Consider the following 23,562-nt stretch of genomic DNA (forward strand, 5'->3'; position numbering starts at 1 on the left):
TCCAGGTCCAGCGCTCTATCCACTGCACCACCTCAATTCAAGTTTCACCTTCTTCAAGCTTTCTTCAAGTGTCCAAGCTCGGAGAGATTTCTCCCTTCTCTGAATTCCTCTAGGACTTAATGATACTTCATTCTGGAAGTGGAGGAGTGGACCTTAGTCATTTTTTACTCTTAGGACTATTTTCCTGCTTTAAATATATCTTTACCTTATTCCTCATTTATCCACAGATCTTATCCAAAACTTGAAATGTTTCACAGAGAAAATAAAAAACGTTTCTTTTCATTTTTATTAAGAATTTGTTAGAAAATTTAAACTATGAAGCTATGGTGGGAAGGAGATTGCCATTTTAATTCGAATAGTTAAATGTCACAAGGAATGTAATGCTTTCTCTTTCTCACTCTGACTCAGTCTCTCTGTCTCTCTCTCTCGTCTAAATCTACTTGTCTTTCAAGGCTCAGCTTCATCCTCTTTATGAAGATTTATTCAGCTGATCTATCCCATTGAAGTATCTGCTTCTGAACTCTTCTAGTACTTGTTGCCTTTACTCTTCTTTTCACACTTAGCATATGTTACCTTGTATTTTGCTGTTTATATCCTCTTTTTCCTACTGAGCCATAAGCTCCTTAAAGAAATTGCCTTATGACTGTATTTGAAGCCCTTGGCAGAGTTCCTTCCCCAGAATAGGCATGCAGTAAACACTGCTATTCCAATTCAAGTCAGTTTTCTGTGTTGTGAAGTTCTGGAAAGTTTTTAATTGTCAGTGTATCATTTCATATCCTTCCAGGTCCTCCTCTCTATAACCATGCCAGAGATGACAGAAAATGAAACTCCTACAAAGAAGCAGCACCGGTAAGGAGCTAATATAGAGACAGTGTATCAACTAGCCAGGCTAGCAATTTTGTTCTTTTCAGCAAGCTTTTATTTTATTCTTCTTTTAAAATTCTTTTTTATTCTTGTCATTTGTTTCTTTACTAGCTATTTTTCCTTATTTTCTCCCTCCTCTGGGCTGATGAACTCTTGCTTATAACAAAGAAAAATACTTAAGCAAAGCCAACTGACAAAGTAATTGTATCTGGCAGTGTATACCACATTCTGTCTCCATAGTTTCCCTCATCCCTACCATCCCTACAAAGAGACAGGTTTTTGACAAACATTGTTTAATTAAATTTTAATTTAATTTGTTTAATTAATTTAATTTACTCTGTAAAACTCTATGCTAAGTGCTGGTGACAAAAAAAACAGGACTGTCTTCATACTCAAGGGAACTTAAATTTTATTAGAAGGTTTATAATGTATGCAAAAATAAGTAAATATTAAATAATGGAGAATAACATTAAATAATAGAGAATGGTAACATTTACAAATGGTAGAGAAAACTTTGTAGAGCAGGTTGCATCTGAACTAAACCTTGAATAAAGATAAGGATTCAGAGATGTAGAGATTAGGAGGGAACACATTCCCAGCATGGGGGACAGATAACTTGTGCAAATACACAGGAATGAGAAATGGAAGGCCTAATTTAGGGAACATAGAGTAGTCCCGTTTGACTGGGATGTACATTTGTGAAGTGACATGATGTAAAATAAGGGCAAAAAAATAAGTTGGAATAGAGCCTGAGATGTCAAACAGAAGAGTTTGTATTTGATCCTAAAAGAAATAGGGAGCCACTGAGGGGTTTTGAGCACACAGGCAACTGGAGCAGGCCCGGCAAAGGAATCAAAGAGCCTGACTTACAGAGATGGCTGTGTGAGTGAAGAAAAGCAGACGGGAAGTATGATGATGGTAGAGCCAATAGCACTGACAGTGTTGGATTTGGAGGGGTAAAGGAGAGAGAGAACTCAGGGTTGACCAATGAAATTTCAAGGTCAAGATGTTCAGAAAACAGTTGGTAATGCAGGACTAGTATTTGAGAGGGAGATTGCAGTTGATCTGTTGATTTGATAGTCATCTACATATGAGTGATAATTGAACCCTAGAATCAGATGAGAACACTTGGGAGAGAGAGAAGCAAGAGGGTCCAGTTTAGGGGAAGTGTAAATTAGCTGCTATTTTACAATTCTCATTTGTAGATGCTGATTTTTATAACATGAAACCTGTTCATTTTGATGACATGAAAACCATCAAATTTTCGGGGGGAATTTTTTATGAACACAAATGGAGTAGCAGAAATGGATAGATGGTTACGTTTTTACCCACTTTATTCTTATTCATATCCTTGTCTTTGTATCAAATGATAGTGAGCATCAGTATAACAGTACTATATCTTATGTTTAATTTTCATTTAAATCTTTATTTGTGCACAGAACAGTCTCTGTTTGACTCTGCTTTCTTTTTAGGTCTTAGGCAATATGTGCTTATTTGAATAGTTTATATAGATATTTTATCATATTGCAGCCAGTTTTTGCTTCTTAGAATATGAACAAAATATCTTTCTTAGACCTTTCTTGGTTCTGAGCTTCCTGTGCCATTTTTCTGCCTAGAATCAAAATGCAGATGATGTTCCTAACATATTTCTCTTTTTTGATCAAGTATCAAGCTATGTTGTATATAGTAAAAGAAGGAATCCATTCCTTAAGTTATTTGACTCCAAACCTAGAATGGCAGCTTATGACATTCATGTTGGGGTGGCCCAAGGATCTTTGATAAGTGACACATAAACTGGGCATTGCTGTTGTGCTCCAATCACCTGTGCTTGTCATATTCTTCTCCCTCCTCTTCCCCCTCTTACCTCAGCCCCCTGCCAAAAGGCTAGATGCTTATACACACATGAATACACTCGTTCTTGCCTAATGCTCACCAGAATAGGCATTATGAATTTATTACTAATCTTTCCATTAAACTTTCTCTTCCTGTGAATTCTTGAGGTATGAGAATGAAGAATATGACTCTTCCCTTCTTTCCCCCTGCCTCCAACATTATGGCTTCTAATTCACATTGAAATATCTATAATTGGGAGTTTCCAGACCACAATACTTGCTAGGGAAATTGATTTTCATTTTGAATTTTTCCTTATTTGACAAATCAGATGTTTATTTATGTGATTTGCTAAATATCTTGCCTATTATTTTTTGCAACCTATTTTATACCTTTTGTTACAGAAAGAAAAACCGGGAGACACACAATGCAGGTAAGAATATAAGAATTTAACTTTTATTTTGGCTTTCTCACATTCATAATCAAGTTATTAGCTTTGGAAGTCAAGTTTTTTATACTCTGAAGCCTGTAAGAATTATTTATTTAGTCATAGAAAAGAGCAATTTTGCTGTATTTTATTATTGTGAGGCACCTATAGTAAGCCCCTTATTATAATTAAGTTATTATATGAAGTCCCTTTGTAGCATTTAATTATTATAAAGGACTCCAAAGTGTCAAGGAAGAAAAAAGACTTTGCTTAACCTGCTTCTGACTCACTATTACTTTAAATACTGAAGCCCATAGGCTAATGAAGCCCCCGAATCCATCATTTCCAATGACGTAGATGAATAACATCAATTGAGAAAATCCCAAAGTATTGAAAGGCACATTTGTATAAGGTGGGAGAGGAGTATTGCAAAATGTGTATCATGAGGATTCTTTCAGATCTTGAATGGAGAATTCTGAGTTTATCAGTTACCAGAAAGGAAAAAAAAACCCCTCAGAGTTTTATTTACATTAAGTAATTTTAGTGTATTTTTCATGTTGTTGAGTTTGACCATTCTGAAAGACAGTAGTGTAAGAAGTACAGGAGTTATTTGTGCATATACTTATAATACTTCAAGCTAAGTAATTCTTTATTTATATCAATGTACAGAGCCAGAAGAAGCTTTCTTTTCCTAAGTGTCCCCTCATCATTCCATTGAAAGCCCAGGAAAACCTTATTCATTTCTCTGCTGATGCAGAGAAATATGTCAGTGGCCCTGTAGGAGATTACTACTGCCCAGGCAGAAAAATATCTTTAGTGTTAAAACCTTAATTATATGTTGTTATTTTTTTAAAAGCTATGCCTGAAACTAAGGGCTGGGGAGAGAAATGAACATTTCTCATTTTTTCCTTCATTTCATCAAAAGAAAGACAATGTGTGGTAGATAGCAAGCCACCCTTGAAACCAGGAAACTTGGGTCTAAGACCTGCTGTCCTGGTTCTGTGACTCAAGACAAGTCACTGAACATCTCAGTGTCTCAAGCAGTTCTCCAGTCAAGTCAGCAAGGATTTATTGAACACCTCTGTGCCAGTGGTGATACAGAGAAAGGTAAAAGATAGTCCCTTCCTGCAATGGGGGAAGTAACATTAAAACAACTATATCCAAACAATAAATATACAGGATATGAATGCTAAACAGAGAATTTTATATGTGATCCTAGAGATACTAAGGAACAACTGGAATCTATTAAAAAAAAAGGGGTCAAATCTGTACTTTAGGAAGAGGGAAAAGGAATATGCATTTCTATAGTACCTGTTGTTGTTCATCCTTTGTTCTCAAAGAGCATTCATGACATCAAGATGTTGGAGTTAGCATACAGTGTGTTCGACTGTGGTTGATCTGTCCAGTGCAAGCTCAGAAGGCTCTACCACAGATTGGCCACAAATAGTTCTTTTGAACATTTGGTATAAAGATATCTCTAAATTTGCACATCTTATGTTTCCTTTGTGCTACTGCAATTCTGCTTTGCTCGTAGAGCACAGGGCCTTCTGTGTTATTAGCACACTGTGCTGGGGGGTTACATGCCAGTGTCTCCCATGTCTCACAATTGATACTAAAATTCTCCAGAGGGACCTTGAGAGTGTCCTTGCATCACTTCTTTTGATCTCTGTGTGAGTGCTTGCCTTCTACAAGTTCTTTGTTAAATAGTTTTTTAGGTAAATGTACATTTGGCATTCGGGCTAAGTGGCATCTCAGTTGCACTCTCTGCAGTAGAGTTGGAGTGCTTGGCAGTTCAGCTCAAGAGAGGACCTCAGTATCCGGTTCCTTATTTTTCCAGGTGATCTTCAGAATCTTCCTAAGACAATTCAAATGGAAGTGTTCATTTTCTGGTGTGGTGCTAGTATACTCTCCAGGTTTCACAGGCATACAACAATGATGTCAGCACTCTGGCTCTGTAGACCTTCATTTTGGTAGGCAGCTTACTACTTTGTCTGTCCCACACTTTGTTCTGGAGCTTCTCAGACACTGAGCTGGCTGTGGAAATGTGAGCGTCAACCTCATCATCTGTGTGGACGTTCCTAGAAACTATAGCATGTACTATGTGCCAGGCACTGTGCTAAGCAATTTACAAATATTATGTCATTTGATCCTCACTAAATCCCTGAGAGATAGGTCCTATTATTATCCCCATTTTACAGATGAGGAAACTGAGGCAAACAGGTTTAGTGTAGCGTTACATAGCTAGTAAGTGTCTGAGGTCAGATTTGAAGTCAGGTCTTCCTCTGTCTAGGTCTCTGTCCACTGTACTTCATCAACTTGGCAGATGAACTTGGCAACTGAGTAGAGGATGGAGTGAAATGGAAATAGACTTGAAGTGAAGAGACCAGGGAGTAGACTATTTCAGTAGTCATAGGCCTGAGATGATGAGTCAGTGTGGTGACAGTTAGAGCAGAGGTGGGGGTGCTACAAAGAGAGAATTTACAAGATTGCAAATTGGTCATTGATGGATATGAGGGGGTGAGAGTGAAGAGCTGAAGGTAAAAGCCAGGTTGTGAGTCTACATGACTGAGAAAATGGTGGTGTCCTTGACAGTAATAGGGAAGTTGGGAAGAAGGGAGGGTTTTGGGGGGAAAATAATGAGCTCAGTTTTCAGCAATTGAGTTTAAGAAGTCTAGTGGATATCTAGTTCAGGATGTCCAATAGGCAGTTGGAGATGCAAAACTGGAAGGTGAGAGAGGTCAGGGCTGGATGCCATCTACATTATTAGAGGAAGTTTTCCTCAACTATTCCCTGTATCCTTGAAGTCATAGGTCCAATCCTTATCCTTATCCCTTTATCAAAAACATTTTCCTAAATATCTTTTGTGTATCCATTGCCAGGAGTTTGGGAAAAATCAAAGGAATGCTTCATTTATACTGTATTGCTTTGATTTCCAGCCTTGTAAATTTATTGCAGTTGGAGGGATTACTGGTGGAGCTGCCTAACTCTAACAGCAGCCTATTATGCGAAGTAATTAGAAGCCAGCTAATAAATGATGTTCTCAGCTTTAGATCAGGAGGCAGTAAGAGTATCCACTGTAAAATAGGCGTGGTGATCCGTTGTGACAGGACCAGTGTTTTCTTGATTCAGTGTCCCTGAGACTTCACTGACTTTTTCAACTTCTTCCTCCTGTACAGCTTGATTGGTCCCTGCTTCCCTGGTGCAGCTTTCTGTCTTGGGGGCATAAAAGGGGCCTCTCAGACTTGGTAGTTGCCTAAGACCACATGAACTGCCCTGATGATGTACTGACCAGTTGTGTTTATCTGGACACAAGGGGACCACATCCAGAGAAGTTACATATCTCAGTGATCTGGCTGTATATCCTTGCTGTGCTGTGTTTAGTGAGCACCTCATTTCATCTCTATGTTGAACTAAGAGAGAGCAGGCTTTAGATTCATGACAATAGCACCTGTGCCCTGGTTTTAAAGAACAAGCTTTTTTTCTTTTTTTTGAACCTTTTCTTCTTTTTGTTAATTAATTTTCAGTTTCCAGCATTCCCTTTCACAAGATTTTGAGTTCCAAATTCTCTCCCTATCTTTCCCCTCCCCTCACCCGAAGAGGGGCATTCTGATTATCCTTTCCCCTAACCTTCCCTCCCTTCTGTCACTGACCCCTCCCCCCCATTCTCTTATCCCTTTCCTCTCTTTTTTCCTGTAGGGCAAGATAGATTTTTTTTTTTGGAGTGGGGAAGGCAAGATAATTGAGGCTAAGTGACTTGGCCAAGGTCACACAGCTAGTAAGTGTCAAGTATATGAGGCCGGATTTGAACTTAGGTCCTCCTGACTGTAGGGCTGGTGCTCTGGTCACTGTGTCACGTTGCTGCCCCTGGCAAGATAGATTTCTGTGCACCATTGCCTGTATATCTTATCTCCCAGTTGCATGTAAAAACACTTTTTAACATTCATTTTTAAAACTTTGAGTTCCACATTCTCTCTCCTACTCCCACCTCACCCACCCTCATTGAGAAGGCAAGCAATTTGATATAGGTTACACATGTGTAGCCATGCAAAACACTTCCATAACAGTCATGTTGTAAAAGACTAACTATATTTCCCTTCCTCCTATCCGCCCCCCCCAATTTATTCTCTTCTTTGACCTTGTTCTTCCTCAGAAGTGTTTCCTTCCATTTGCCCTCCCTTCTGTCATTCCCCGCCCTCATCCTCTTCCCCCTACTTTTCTGTAGGATAAGATAGATTTTCATACCCAATTGAGTATGTGTATTATTCCTTCCTTAAGCCAAATCCTATGAAAGTAAGGTTTATTTATTCCCTCTCATTTTCCACCTCTTCCCCCTCTATTGTAAAAGCTTTTTCTTGTCTCTTTTATATGAGATAATTTACCCCATTCTCTCTCCCTTTCTCCTTCTTCCAGTACGTTCCTCTCTCACCCCTTAATTTTATTTTTTAGATATCATCCCTTCATATTTAACTCGTCCTCTATATACACACATACACATACACACACACACACACGCACACACACATGCACACACACTCACACACGCTCTCTCCAATAACCCTAATACAGAAAACGGCCTCATGAGTTACAAATTTCATCTTTCCATGTAGGAATGTAAACAGTTCAACTTTAATAAGCCTCTTATGATATCTCTTTTCTGTTTATCTTTGCATGCTTCTCTTGAGTCTTATATCTGGAAGTAAAATTGTCTGTTCAGCTCTGGTTTTTTCATCAAGAATGCTTGAAAGTCCTTTATTTAATTGAATGTTCATTTTTTTCCCCTGAGGTATTATACTCAGTTTTGTTGGGTAAGTGATTCTTGGTTTTAATGCTTGCTCCTTTGACCTCTGAAATATCATTCCAAACCCTCTGATCCCTTATTGCAGAAGCTGCAAGATTTTGTGTTATCCTGATTGTGTTTCCATAGTACTTGAATTGTTTCTTTCTGGCTGCTTTTGCAATATTTTCTCCTTAACCTGGGATCTCTGGAATTTGGCTACAATATTCCTAGGAGTTTTCTTTTTGGGATCTCTTTCAGGAGGTGATCAGTGGATTCTTTCCATTTCTATTTTACCCTCTGGTTCTTGAATATCAGGGCAGTTTTCCTTGATAATTTTGTGAAAGATGGTGTCTTCGCTCTTTTTAAAATCATGGTGTTCAGTTAGTCCAAAAGTTTTAAAATTCTCTCATGGATCTATTTTTCAGGTCAATTGTTTTTTCCAGTGAGATATTTCACATTGTCTTCTATTTTTTCATTCTTTTAGTTTTGTTTTGTAATTTCTTGATTTCTCATAGAATCATTAGCTTCCATTTGCTCTATTCTAATTTTTAAGGAATTATATTTTCTTCAGTGGACCTCCTTTTCCACTTGATCAGTTCTGCTTTTTAAGACATTCTTTTCTTTATTGGCTTTTTGTACCTCTTCTGCCATTTGTGTTAGTCTATTTTTAAGGTGTTATTTTCATTAGCATTTTTGGGGTCTCTTTTAGCAAGCTGTTGACTTGTTTTTCATGATTTTTTGGCATCATTCTCATTTCTCTTCCAAATTTTTCCTCTACTCTTCTTACTTGATTTTCAAAATCTTTTTTGAGCTTTTCCATGACCTGTGACCAATTCATATTTTTCTTGGAGGCTTTGGATGTAGGAGCTTTGACTTTATTGTCTTCTGGTTGTATGTTTTGATCTTCCTTGTCACCTAAGTAAGATTCTGTAGTCTGATATTTTTCCGTCTGTTTGCTCATTTTCCCAGCCAATTACTTAATTTTTGAGCTCTTCATCAAGGTAGGTTTCTGCTTCCTGTGTGGAGGGTGTACTATCCTAAGTTTCAGGTGTTTTGTGCAGCTCTTTTCAGAGATTTTCTAGGGACCTGTAAATTTTCAGTTCTTCCAAGGTTGTATATCAAAGGAGAGACTCTCCTGGTCTGTTCTCTGGTCTGTGAGTGACCACAAGCATTCTTTTCTGCCTTGGTACTGTGAAGAGGATTCCCTTTCTACCACCACCACAAGCTCTACCACACCAGCGCTCCTCCTTGCTCCAGGACTACCACCCAGGACTGCGTCCCAGATCCACGCACAGGCAAAGCAAGAGAATTCTGCCTCAGCACCACCAAAGAGATCCTTTCAGTCCACCTCTGTTCAGCCACTGGATCCCTCCACCATCTATGGGCTGAGCAGCCACTACCACCAACGCCTGCCACCGCTGCTGCCACCACTCTGGAGTGGGGCCAGACTTGAGCTCCTCACTCTGTTCTGACAGACCTTTCCTACTGACCTTCTAAGTTGTCTTTGGTGTTTTGGGGTTGGGAAGTGTGGAAACCACCATAGCTGCCAGTGATTAAGTCCCCTGAGCCCTGCTCCAGGTTTGCTGGGGGGCCCAATCTGTTCTGGTGGCCCAGGATGACCTGCACTTCTCTCCTAGCTTGGCACAACAGACCTTTTCTGTTGACCTTCCAGGTTATCTTGGACTAGAAATTTGTTTCAGTTCATCATTTTGTGGATTCTGCTGCTCTACAGTTTGTTTAAAGTCATTTTTTGCAGATATTTGGAAGGGTATGGGGGAGAACTTGAGCAAGTCCCTGCCTTTGTCCTGCCATCTTCGCTCTGCCCCTTCCTCTCAGAACAAGTTCTTAGAAACAGTATTACTAAAGAGGTGAATTTTATTAAAGGTATTCATAAAAATCTGATAGATATTTGTGAAGTTACTTCACTGAGTTTTAATACAGTTAAATTCAGGGTTTCTGTTATTTAGGAAATGAGTGTTGTAGCTTCTTATATATTTTCCTCTTTCCTTTCAACTTTATAAAGCACAATTTTGCTGTATTGTCATATGATGGTATCTTAACTCAGTAACAGAAGTAACAGATCACAAAATTTTGTATGAAAGTGATGAGAATCTGGCAGGCTTTGAGTGGGCAGGCAGCCCTAACCTCACAGAGAAGGGACAAGTCTAGAAGCAGAAATTGTTTGATTGTTTTAAGCCATGTGCAATAAGCATTCCTTCACCTAACCAGCTATCTAGCCTCCCTGAAAAGCTTTTTAAATATCTCTTATCCAGGTTAGCATGGTAGCTAACAGTTAAGAGGGTTTAAACTTTGTGTCCCTTGGTAAAGCTATGCAAGTTCTTGATATCTTACTTTGGTTATAGGCTCTTGAGATTCATTATTTGTTAAAGTGTCTACTAATTTTTATTTTGAAATAAAATGCCACATAGTAATAGACTAAGGAATATAGAATATCAACACAGCCATTTTTTATTTTTTTAATTTTTGTCTGTTATTTCTGTCTTCTACTATGCCCTGCTGTGCTTGAGCTTTTTAAAGATCCTATAAAAAAAAGAGTACCTATACTTCTGTTTGTCCAACACTGCTCTTAAAACATCACAGACTGTTTAAGAGTTTAAAGGGCTCTCAGAGGCTCCCTAGCTCAACTAGTGCCTGACCAAGAATGCCTTCTATGTGGAGTAGTCAGAACACTGGACTTAAACTTCAGAGACCTGAGTCTGCATCCTGACTGACGCTAATTATGCAACTCTGGGCAACTCTGTTAAGTAACCTCTCAAAGCCCCAGTTTCCTTTTGGGTAAAAAAAAAATGGGGATAATCATACTTGTACTACTTGTTTCATAGGCTTATTATGAGGAAAAAGCTCTTTGTAAACCTTTGACTAGTACAAACATGTCTTACTAGTTGTTTCTTCAAAATTTCTTTATCAAGATAGAAAAAGAGGGTAACATCTAAATATGGAATAGATATGACATTTCATTAGTTCTGTGATTACCTTTCTTCTATTCAGTGGAGAGGCATCGAAAGAAGAAAATTAATGCTGGGATCAACCGAATTGGAGAACTCATCCCATGTTCACCTGCACTGAAGCAGGTAAACAGCCACTTATGCTTACATTCATTGCTTAGGAAAACCTTCAGTTGTTCCTTTCCACTTTGGACCATTTCTTATCATTAGAATGTGTCTGCCTCCCCTAGAAATCATAATGCTTCAGATATTCAAAGAGTTTTGATTATTTCTTACCATTTATAGAAACAAAACATCCAGAGTTTTGTCTTGAGTTACTAATTGCCATGACTGTGTCCCTCTTCACTACCTAAGTACTTTGCCTTGTATTAATTTGAACTTGTACACATTGTTTACAATTATCTTTAGTTGTTTCATGCATATGTTCTGTCTCCCTAAATATCTGATAAGTTTGAGGGAAAGCATTATATCCTCTTATCCCTTTTTTTCTCTACACAGTACACAGTAAATTTGTTGAATGCTCCCTCATGGTTTCTGTCCTGTCAGGTCCTGGTCTAGGTGTTCACCTCTTGGTTGTCCCCAAGAACAGGTGTAAGGGAGGAACTATGACCGTGCTTCTCTCTCCCCTCCCACCCCAAATCCTCTAAATTCCAAATGGAATCCAGTCTTTGGCACCTGAAAGCAGGAGTGGACAAAATTCTGGAATCATTATGGAGAAGAGCTGTAGATGCCTTCCAGATGACTCCTTTTCTGTGTTTTGGACTCTCCACTACTGCTACATGCAGACAGTTCTTGCAAACTTATTTGTGGTGTAGAAACTCGTGGGCATTCAACCAGAGGGGATAGCAAGTAAACTTTGTTAATTGTTTGTGTGCCTAATTGGCATAGCAGCTTTGTAAAATAAAAAAGCACGATTGTCCCCATCTTATAGTAAAAGGATATTGCTTAGGATCATACAGCTCTCTGCTAGGGCTAATTATTGACATTTTAATGTACTTAGCTTGAGTTAAGAAAAATCCCTCTTTTGCCTAAGAGTACTTACTGTGTCACATGTATTCCTAAAATCCAAAATTCAACTTTGGGTAAACAAGGGCATAGAAAAGTACTTTTCACTTATGTAACAATTAATACATTATCTCATTAGATCATCACAATCACTTTGAAATAAATAGTAAGGGTTTCACAAAAGTCTTGGTGCAGCTTTCAGCTTAATAGCTTAAATCGTTTTAAACTAAAAACTTTAAACTTTAAAAAACTTCAAAACTTCACTGATTCTATAGTACAAATATACTCTTTTTTTTTTTTTAAATAATGGAATTGGAGCTCAGAGAAGCTAGATGATTTGCTCAAATTTACTTAGCTTGGAAGAGGCTGATCCAGAACTAGAGATCCTGTCTTCTGATGCTGCTCACTGCTCTTTCCACCACATTGTCATGTCTTTAGTAACCATGAATTGCCTACTATGTACTGTATCTTGTGTTAATGATGAAGCATGATGTAGTCTCTATCCTTATTGAGAGGTTTTTGTAGTGGCATTGAGGTATTGAAACATAATTAATGTTTATCAGAATATCTCAACACTTCAAAATATTTTGGTTTAAAATACAATTGTCCTGAATTAATGTAGGCATAGAGAATATTGGGATATGACACTAAAACTCTTCAGTGAAACTTTTTTTAGTACATCAGATAATAAATTTATAGTGGTGACTACACAGATGTAACAATATGAAATATGTTGGAGGATAGCATTATTTTAAAGGTATGAATTGACCAAATTTTCAGATATTCTTGTTGAGAACAAATGTTAGCCTGCTTTTAGAATTTTGTGACTATTTCTTACCATTTAATGAATTTTTTTAAACTTGGATTTCTCTGGCAGAGCAAGAATATGATCCTGGATCAAGCCTTTAAGTACATAACAGAATTAAAAAGGCAAAATGATGAGCTCTTACTCAATGGAGGAAACCACGAGCAAGGTAAATATATACATTTCTTTCAAACATATATACATTCACTCATGATTTTCACCCCTTTTTCACTTTACACCTATCATTGTTCCATCATTTTTATATAATCAGATGAGTAGCGGATATCCTCTACTTTTCTGCAAATTTTATTAAGTAGTGATACTAGGAATACTTATTTCTTTTTCTTATGGTTGTATCTTCCAGCTCTGGCAATACCAAAAAGTTGGAGGACAGAGTTCTGCTTAGTTTAAGTTGAAAAGTTGAAACCAGGATCAGTTATTATGGTTATGCCCATTCATATCTCCTCATATTACTGTTTGGGACAGAAATAGCTGATGCCTCATGACAGTGTGGCAGAGACCAGCAGTTTTCAGAGGTCACACCACTTCAGCACTATGTAAAGGCTTCAAGCTTGAGCCTGGCAGTGGGTTGTGTGACTGTTAGAAGACCAGCATAGCGAAGTGTGGTGAGGTTCATCATGAAAAGGTTGCCCACAAGGCAACCTTTTTTTTTTTGGCCACAGTGCCTCATGGAGGCCATCTATGAACACATAAAAAGGTTATGTTGCTATTTGTGTCAGTGGAAGGAGCTTATTAAGTGATTTAATTACTGTATTTGCAAGAAAAGTGATACTGCCTGGCTTTTGAAGTAGAGGTGATTTTTACTGTTACAAAGCAACTTCAGTTTATCTGCAGGGAAAACTTATTTATGGCAGCTAAAACAAGTTGCCTAGCAATGGGAAGATCAGTGCAGCAGAAAAATTTAGATGGTACCTACATTTGTAACTTTGATGAGAGCAAAAAGAAAGCCTCTTGTTGCGACAAGTACACTAGGCTAGCTATTAATTTAGATGGGAAGAGAAGGGAGAGTTTATCCAGTGGGGTAAATGTGATATTGGACTTTTAAACAAGTTTTAGTACCTCTTCTAGAGAGATGTGAGATCAAGCCCCAAGTTTAAAACGGAGGCTAATTATGAAGTGATAAATAGGAAGTGTCAGATGGAGTGATTTTTTATTTTTTTTTGGTTCTTCCAGGAAACCAATCATACATAATAGGAAGAATTTACATGAAACCTTTCAGCTTACAAAGTGGTTTTCTTTGCACCAACCCAGCAAGGCAGTAAATATTATTATGCACATTTTACAGATTAGGAGATTGAAGCACAAAAAGGTAGAGGTACAGTGATTTGTCTGCAGTAAAGCTTAAACTTGAACCCAGGTCTTTTAATTTTTAAGTTCCTTGCTTTCTACTTTCTAGCATTTTGCTACACAATTCTCAAGTTTGATATTCTATTTTTAGTTTGTCTATGTCTTTTTGTAAGTCTTCTGTATAGCATCTTCCCAATGCACTGGAACATTGAACCACCTCCTTCTGCTTCTTTTACTGTTTCACATATACCAGTGCAGCAATTAAGTTGTCCATCTATTATCCCTTTACTGTGATACCTCCTTTTGTATATATGCAGCATACTCTCTAGGAATTTCATTTGCTGTAAGTGCAAAGGTGATAGAATATCAAATTTGGTACAGTATTTGACCCAGATAAAGGTAGAAGCAGGAAAGAGAAGTCTTTGATTAAGATTATATCTTATTGTATGCCTGTGTCGTCAGCCAGAAAACAACTAAACTTCTGTAAATATCCATATATTGACCCCATTGCAGTGAAGTTAGTGATCATTTCTGCAGTCTTATGTATCTTTCCTTCTTTTGTGCTGGTTGCTGCTAAAGATAAGGAATATTTTCAAACTGATCTATAACAGATATTTAACACAGTAATAAGTTCTGTTACCTGCTCTAGCAGTCAGATAGTTCATCTGAGCAAATGATACTAAGTGCTTGCTATGTGTAAGGTACTGTGCTAGGCTCTGAGACTGCAGTGTTTTTGGCATTAAAAAAATGGTACCTGTTATCAAGGAGTTTAATTCCCTAGCATTTAGGAAATTAAGTAAATACAGATCAGTTGAGGAGGGAGAGAGAGAAATAACTCATGAGGAAAACAGATAAAACTCTTCTGAGGAAGTGGTACCTCAGCTGAGCCTCAAAGACAAGGCTTCAGAGAGGCAGAGTTGGTGGTGGGGGAATCAGTGCCAAGTGTATGCAAATGCAGCAGGGTCTTTTTCAGGAAAGTCCCTACTCTAGTTTGACTAGATTGTAGATTGTGTGAAGGGAAATTATGTAAAAGAAGACTAAAAAGGTAGATTGGAGCCTTAGAACTTCAAATGCCACGTTAAGGAGTTTGTATGTTCTTCTTTGGACAGTAGGTTTATGGAAATTGTTTGGAGAGGAGAGAATTTGGAATCAGGGAGGCCAGTTAGGAGATTATTAAATAGTCCAAGACATGATGAGGGCCTGAACTAGGATGATCACTTTGTTAAAGAAATGGAGACAACTGCAAGAGATAGGAGGGGAATAGAATCTGTAAGTCTTGGTAACTGATTAGATGAGAAAGATGGAGGGGCAAGAATTGAGGATGACTACATGAGTGTGAAAATAGATAATCACTTCAGGAGAGAGATCAGGGGTGGGGATAGAAACATGAGGGTCAGAGAGAGAGAGAGACAGAGAGATAGACATTTGAGATTCAGGAATCATCTGTGTAGAAATGAGGATTGAAATCCATAGAGCACAGCAATACCACAACTAGGTCTGTATCTCAAAGAGATTATTAAAAAAAGAGGAAAGGACCTAGAGGAAGAGGGGAGAGAAGGGAGGGAGAAAAGTTTAGAACTAAAATTTTGTAAAAATGAATGTTTCAAATTGTCTTGCCATATAATTGGAAAAAATAAAATGCAGTTAAAAAAATTAATGGAGCAGATAATAAAAGTAATAGCTGACACATAGCACTCGCAGGTTGGCAAAGTACTTTGTAACTATCATCTCCTGTTAGCCTCTTGACAGATATGTGAGTGAGGTATTAATTATTTCCATTTTCACATGAAGATACTGAAACTCGAAAGGTCAAGTGACTTGTTCCTGATCATACGACTATTGAGTGTTAGGGCAAGATCTGAATGCAGAGCAAATGGAGCTGCATTTTAAATTGTGGCAAATTATTTTCTTGTCATGTATTAAACTTTAAAGATGTAGACCAAGGGAAATTATCATATTCTTGAAGTGGTAAATGGCTTACTATTGTTTGGTCCACAGGAGCATAGTTTTAGAGCTGGAAGGAACCTTATAAGCTCATCTTGTCCAACATCCTCATTGTATAGGTAAAGAAACAAAGCCTCCTAAAGGTTACATGATTTCTCAAAGGTCAAACAAAAAGTGGCAAAGGCTGAGTTTGAGTCCTAGTCCTCTGCTGCCAGATCCAGCACACAAGCTTGTATTAGAAGACAACTTAAGATTCCCAATACTGTATTGAGGAATTTAGAACAATTCCCATTGGCAATTTCACCGAATTGTGATTTGCATTCCTAAGATTATCTTAAATTGACATTCCTAATTTTTTTCTTATAAATGTTCTTTTACTTTTGTAGCTGAAGAAATTAAAAAACTGCGAAAACAGCTGGAAGAAACCCAAAGGGAAAATGGCCGATACATTGAATTACTGAAGGCAAATGACATTTGCCTGTATGATGACCCTACCATCCACTGGAAAGGAAATCTCAAAAATGCAAAAGTTTCTGTAGTTATTCCTAGTGATCAGATTCAGAAGAACATCATTGTCTATTCAAATGGAAGTCAGCCTGGTGGAAACAACCAAGGGACAGCTGTTCAGGGAATTACATTTAATGTTGGTCATAATTTACAAAAGCAGACAGCTAATGTTGTGCCAGTACAAAGGACTTGCAATCTGGTGACTCCTGTGTCCATTTCTGGAGTTTATCCCCCTGAAAATAAGCCATGGCATCAGACAACCGTTTCCTCTTTGGCTGCTAGCCAGTCTGTTCCTCTTTGTCTTCCTGCTACCATTCCTGCTCAGAACATTCTTGAAATTTCCACCTCAGAAAGTGAGTCAAGTGTGCTTAGTTCTAATAACTCACAGACTACCATTCCATCTGGGTCTGAATCCCACATACAAAGGTCATCAAGTAGTCAGAGTGGTTCTGAAAGCAAAAATGGACAAGAGAGCCCCAAGTTACTCAAGAGACCTGTGTCCTGTGCTACCAGCATTCCCCCCAACACTTCTGTACTTTCCTTTCAAGTGCAACATGGAAACAAATCCTGTCTAAGCTTACAGGATTTTAGAAGTGATTGTCAGGACAACTTTGTGGCACCAGTTGCTGATACAGCTTTCTCCCAACCTCTGAGAACTTCGGTCCCTATGAATTCCTCTCCAGTGAACATTAGTAAGAACACAGAGTTAACAAACAATGGTGGCATAGAGGCACCTTCTGTAGCTCTAGCAGTCAAGGCTGCAACTGCTATAAGCACAGTCTCTGCCAGCCATCTAGACAGTGGTTGGTCTCTTTCTTGCTCTTTGCCTTCTTCAAGTGTTAATGCTTCTGATTTGAAAAACATAAGCAGCCTTACTCGCATCCCCTCATCTGGAAACACACAGACAACATGGACTACATTGCAATTGGCAGGAAACACTGTTCAGCCATTAAGCCAGGCGCCATCCACTATTGTGACCCCAATATTAAATGAGCCAGGTACTGGTACCTCCACTACCAACCACAATAGACACATGACTACATGTGTCTTGAATGGCTTGAATGGCTCATTTCCTACAGATGGACAGCAGGTTGAGCAAGTAGTTGTGACTTTGCCTTCTTGTCCATCTTTACCTATGCAGCCACTAATTGCTCAACCACCAATTAAAACTCAACCTCCTCCAAATATCCTTCCGTTTAATTCAACAATGCAAGTAATTCAGATGGCTCAGCCTGTTGGGTCAGCTGTTAATGCAGGTCCAGCTAATCAAAATGTTATTATTCTGCAGCCACCTAATACCACACCATGCCCAGGAGTTATGAGAGCAGAAGTTCCCAATCAAACAGTTGGTCAACAGATAGTGATTATACAGGCAGCTAATCAGAATCCTTTGCCACTCCTTTCCGCTCCACCTCCTGGTTCTGTTCGTGTCTCCGTTAATGGAGCCAATCCTGTAGTAGTGTCTAATAATTCAGTGCAAAATGTTTCAGCTCCACAGACATTTGGAGGAAAACACCTCGTCCATATATTACCGAGGCCTTCATTATCATCATCCTCTAATTCTACACAAACTTTTTCTGTTACAATGTCGAACCAGCAGCAGCCTCAAACTATTTCTTTAAATGGACAGTTATTTGCTTTGCAGCCTATAATGTCCTCATCAGGAGCTACAAATCAAACCCCTATGCAAATTATTCAACCCACCACCAGCGAAGATCCAAATACCAACGTTGCCCTGAATACATTTGGTGCTTTGGCCAGCCTCAATCAAAGCATTTCCCAGATGGCTGGGCAAAGCTGTGTACAATTGGCTATCAGCCCGCCTACCAATCCTTCACCTGCTACTAATAGTAGACTCACCCCAGTTAACTGTGTTTCATTACCAACTACTGCAGCATCACCTGTAACTACTGATAATACAGCAGTACTATCCAACACTGCTAATCAAATCACTTGTACAGTGAAAGCTCTAGCTAGTTTGCCTTCTAATGTGAAATCAAAAAGAGTGAATAAGAAGCCAGGCCCCAAAAAGCATGTAGCTAACAAATCATCATGTCCAGTGAATCCTGTTAGGGATTCAGGGAAATCAGATTGTGCCAACACAGAAGGATCAACTCAGCAGTCATGTGCTGACGGGCTGCTAGAAAGCCTACCTGTGGTATTAACTCCTGCTGATGAATCTCAAGTAAACAGCATCAGTGTTTCTGATTCTCATTCCTTTGAGAGTGTAAATTCTGAACCTGTGGTCTCGGAGTCTAATCCATTAGAGATGTCCCATTCACCACCCTCCCAAGAACCCGTAACAAGTGAACATTTTGTATTGGCCCCACCTGATTCCAGAGATACTTTGTCCACTTTGCAATCAGGGAGATCTCAAAGTAAGCCAACTCCTGAGTTGTCAGACTCCTCCAAGTCCTGCATTTCATCTGGTATTTTGATTCCCTCCCCAAATGATCCACATATTTTGGTTTCTCAGATTCCTGGGTCCTCATCAACTCAAAGCACTACAAGTACCAATGGTGCTTCAGAGGTAGAAATTATTGCTGAGCCATGCAGACAAGATTCATCAGCTGCAGTGCAAGCCACAGGTTTATTAAAGGGACATGGTTTAACTGCATTGCTTTCTGACCTTACTAAAGAAAAAGAGAGTCAGAAAACTCATCTTTCAGCCCAAGTGAATCATCCTAATTTTCCTTCAGAGAACTCTAAAATCATTGACTCTAGTATTGATTTGCCTCAGAAACAGGAGCTATTACTGATAAATGGTGAAGGTGGAAATTTACCACAGCATCATTCCTGTATCCCCGATCAAGAGGCCATTAATAGTTCTTTGCTTGCCAGCAGGCAGACAGACTCCCCCATGTCAACTAGCTCCGGTAGTAGCCGTGGTTTCTCAGTTGCATCCATGCTTCCTGATACCACTAGAGAAGATGTTACCAACAGTACATCAACTAATACATGTGACAGCTGTACCTTTGCAGAACAAACTGATATAGTAGCACTTGCAGCAAGAGCTATTTTTGATCAAGAGAATATTGAGAAGGGAAGAGTTGGTGTCCAGGCTGATGTCCAGGAAACAGCTCCAAAGCCATCTGAAACTTTATCTTCAGAGGGAGATCAGTCTTTCAAAACCCAGGCAGCCAAAGAGAATACCACAGGACAGGTAGAAGCAACAGCAAATGAATTTAGCTCTCAGGATCCAGTTCAAGCAAATGTGGATAGGTCTCTTGAAAAACCAAGTTGTTCGGTATCAACTGAAACATCAAATGCCTCTATACAGGTTTCAACTTCTCAGTCATCAAGCATTTCCAGTTTAAGTGTTAATAATCTTATCCATCAGAGCAACATCAGCCATCCTCTAGTGAGCTGCTCAGAGCAACCAGCTATTCCTGCAACAGTGAATCTATCAGTTTCATCTAGTTCCTATGCCAGTCAACCTCCTGAACCATCTCTAATGACTGAATATTCCCAAGACCAGCTAAATACCATGACTAGTAACATACCAAATTCACAAATTCAAGAATCACACTTAAAGTCAAGTCATGAAAGTCGTAAAGATCCTGCCAAGCGTCCTGTTCAAGATGATCTTTTACTTTCTACAGCCAAAAGGCAAAAACATTGTCAGCCAGCACCCCTCAGACTTGAAGGCATGTCCCTGATGAGCCGGACACCTGACAGCATTGCTGATCAAACTCAAATGATGGTTGGTCAAATCCCTCCTAACTCTTCAAACTCAGTGGTACCTGTTAGCAACCCAGGGCATGTGGATGACCTTTCTCGGTTATTCCCACCCAGCAACAGCTTTGTCACACCTGCTTTGAGACAAACTGAAGTTCAGTGTAATTCACAGCCTTCAATGACTGAGCAGCAACAAAGCCAGACAGGAAGTCAGCATCTGCAGCCCTTGCAGCAGCATGTACCTCCTGCTCAAGGCATATCTCACCTTCATAATAACCATCCATACTTAAAGCAGCAACAGCAAGCAGGACAATTAAGAGAGAGACATCACTTGTATCAACTGCAGCATCATGTATCTCATGCAGACAGCTCCATTCATTCACAGCCCCACAGCGTACATCAGCAACGGACTATTCAGCAGGAAGTCCAAATGCAAAAGAAGAGGAGTCTTGTCCAGGGAACTCAAGCCCCTCAACTTTCCATACAGCAGAAGCATCATGGAAGTGACCAGTCACGACCCAAGGGTGCGCAACCTCACCCCCACCATCAGCAGATGCAGCAACAGATGCAACAGCATTTTGGAGGTTCCCAATCAGAAAAAAGCTGTGAGAACCCTTCAACAAGCCGGACCCACCATAACCATCCCCAAAACCATCTAAATCAAGATATTATGCATCAGCAACAGGATGTTGGAAGTAGACAGCAAGGTTCAGGAGTTTCTTCTGAGCATGTAACTGCACACAATCCAATGCAAAGACTCATGCCGCCTAGAGGATTAGAGCAACAAATGGTGTCCCAGCCAAGTATTGTAACTAGGTCTTCAGATATGACCTGCACACCACACAGGCCAGAAAGAAATAGAGTTTCAAGTTATTCAGCAGAAGCACTCATTGGGAAAACATCATCTAATTCAGAGCAGAGAATGGGCATATCGATTCAGGGTCCTCGAGTTTCAGATCAGCTTGAAATGAGGAGTTACCTTGATGTTCCAAGAAATAAAGGTTTGGCCATTCATAATATGCAGAGTCGTGTAGATCACGCTGTTACCTCAGATGTTCGTCTTTCTGACTGTCAGACATTTAAGCCGAGTGGAGCTAGCCAACAGCCCCAGAGCAATTTTGAAGTACAGTCCTCAAGAAACAATGAAATAGGTAACCCTGTATCATCACTGAGAGGCATGCAGTCCCAGGCCTTTCGAATTAGTCAAAATAATGGTCCACCTATTGACCGACAAAAGAGATTACCTTATCCACCAGTTCACAGCCTTCCAGCTGGAAATGCCATTCCCCCAAGAGAAAATGAAAATGCATGTCACCAGAGCTTTATGCAGAGTTTGCTTGCCCCTCACCTTGGTGATCAAGTCATTGGGAGTCAACGATCAGTCTCAGAACATCAGAGGAATACACAGTGTGGCCCATCTTCTACAATTGAATATAACTGTCCCCCCGCTCATGAGAGCATCCATATTCGAAGAGAGAGTGAGACTCAGAATAGAGAAAGCTGTGACATGTCTTTGGGTGCTATTAACACCAGGAACAGTACTTTGAATATCCCTTTTTCAAGCACTTCTTCTTCAGGAGATATTCAGGGTCGAAACACAAGCCCTAATGTTTCTGTACAGAAGTCTAATCCCATGAGAATGACTGAAAGTCATGGAACCAAAGGCCACATGAATCCCCCAGTTACTACTAATATTCATGGGGTAGCACGACCAACTCTGCCTCATCCAGCTGTATCTCACGGGAGTGCTGATCAAGGACCTCCTCCAGTTCGTCAGCCTAATTCTTCAGTTACCCAGCGATCAAGGCATCCCCTCCAGGACAGCAGTGGTGGTTCCAAAATCCGTCAACCTGAAAGAAATCGTTCTGGAAACCAAAGACACAATAATGTCTTTGATCCTAGTCTTCCCCACCTCCCTCTGTCTACCAGTGGCAGTATGATTATTGGACGGCAGCAGTCCTCCACAGAGAAGAGAGGAAGTATTGTTCGTTTTATGCCTGATAGTCCACAGGTGTCTAACGATAGTACAGCCCCAGACCAACACACTTTGTCCCAAAATTTTGGATTCCCATTTATTCCAGAGGGTGGTATGAATCCACCAATAAATGCCAATACTTCTTTCATTCCACAGGTTACTCAACCCAGTGCCACCAGGACCCCAGCACTCATCCCAGTAGATCCCCAGAATACATTGCCTTCCTTCTATCCACCTTATTCCCCTGCTCACCCCACGTTATCCAATGATATTTCAATCCCTTATTTTTCCAACCAGATGTTCCCAAATCCTAGCACAGAAAAGGTAAACAGTGGAGGTTTAAATAACCGTTTTGGAACAATACTATCTCCTCCCAGGCCTGTTGGATTTGCTCAACCAAGTTTTCCTCTTCTTCCTGAGATGCCACCAATGCACATGACCAACTCTCATTTGTCCAATTTTAACATGACATCTTTGTTTCCAGAGATAGCCACGGCTCTTCCTGATGGCTCAGCAATGTCTCCTTTGCTTACATTAGCAAATTCCTCAGCGTCTGACTCTTCCAAGCAGACCTCAAACAGACCTGCCCACAACATAAGCCATATTCTAGGTCATGATTGCAGTTCAGCAGTCTAAACACTGATAGAAACTAAATGTGATGGGTGAGATTATATATTTGTGTATGTGTGTGTGTGTATATATATATATGTATATATTCATGTTTGCATGTGTATATAGTCCATTTTCTGTTATCCACAGTAGGGAAACAACAGCAGAGATAATCCAAAAAAGAAAAGTGGCTTACTGAAAGAAATTACACTTAATCTTGAAATGCACTATGACTTTTCCCCTAGTGGATTTCCTAAGTTTCATTTAGGGTGCTTTGAATTTCTTGGGTACAAACCAACTGGTATTAGACCTAGCCTTGTATTGGGTGGTAAGTAAGAGGAAGCCCAGTGTCAAAACCTATTTTTATAGATAATCCATAGAGAGTAAAAACATTATGGTTAGTGACCAGATTCTGGTTACTATCCATAATGAAAGCAGAATAAATATGTGAATTGTGTTTATTTAATTCTTTCCTCCTACTACCCTCCAATAATTGGTTTGCTTAAAAAAAGGTTATTGCCTTGATTTATAAAGCTCCAGTAAATTAAAACTCATTTGAATTTCATAAGTATTGCATTTCAAAACAGGGAGCCAAATTCAATAGACATTTTTTAAATGTATTTAATCCTGAAGTCAAAAGCCTTTACTTAGGCATTATTAGCCTCAGCAATAGACTTATAGCTAGAAGAAACCTTATAGATTGTCTGAATCAAATCCCTCATTTACACGAGAGGAAACTAAGGCTCGCTAACTTTCCCAGACAGATTTTTTAAAAGTCCATGTTTGAATTTGCTAATTATTCTCCCTCCTTTTTGGAAAGTAGGACTATTCTTTAAAGGTATAAATACCCGGAAAATGCTTCTTGAT

General features: G+C 39.3%; 1 protein-coding gene across 1 annotated transcript in view; it reads left to right on the plus strand.

The window, feature by feature from the left end:
- The window catches only part of USF3 (upstream transcription factor family member 3), a 40,885-nt gene extending 17,524 nt beyond the window's left edge, over positions 1-23,361 (plus strand). Inside the window, exons 3-7 of the mRNA XM_072613967.1 lie at positions 785-849; positions 3,099-3,127; positions 10,908-10,990; positions 12,747-12,843; positions 16,313-23,361. Coding sequence (XP_072470068.1) covers positions 785-849; positions 3,099-3,127; positions 10,908-10,990; positions 12,747-12,843; positions 16,313-22,722 — 6,684 coding nt within the window. The 3' untranslated portion in view covers positions 22,723-23,361. The remainder of the gene's footprint in view (positions 1-784; positions 850-3,098; positions 3,128-10,907; positions 10,991-12,746; positions 12,844-16,312) is intronic.
- The last annotated feature ends 201 nt before the right edge of the window (positions 23,362-23,562 follow it).

Source organism: Notamacropus eugenii, chromosome 5 (genome assembly GCF_028372415.1).
Source record: "Notamacropus eugenii isolate mMacEug1 chromosome 5, mMacEug1.pri_v2, whole genome shotgun sequence".
NCBI classification, from domain to species: Eukaryota; Metazoa; Chordata; class Mammalia; order Diprotodontia; family Macropodidae; genus Notamacropus; species Notamacropus eugenii.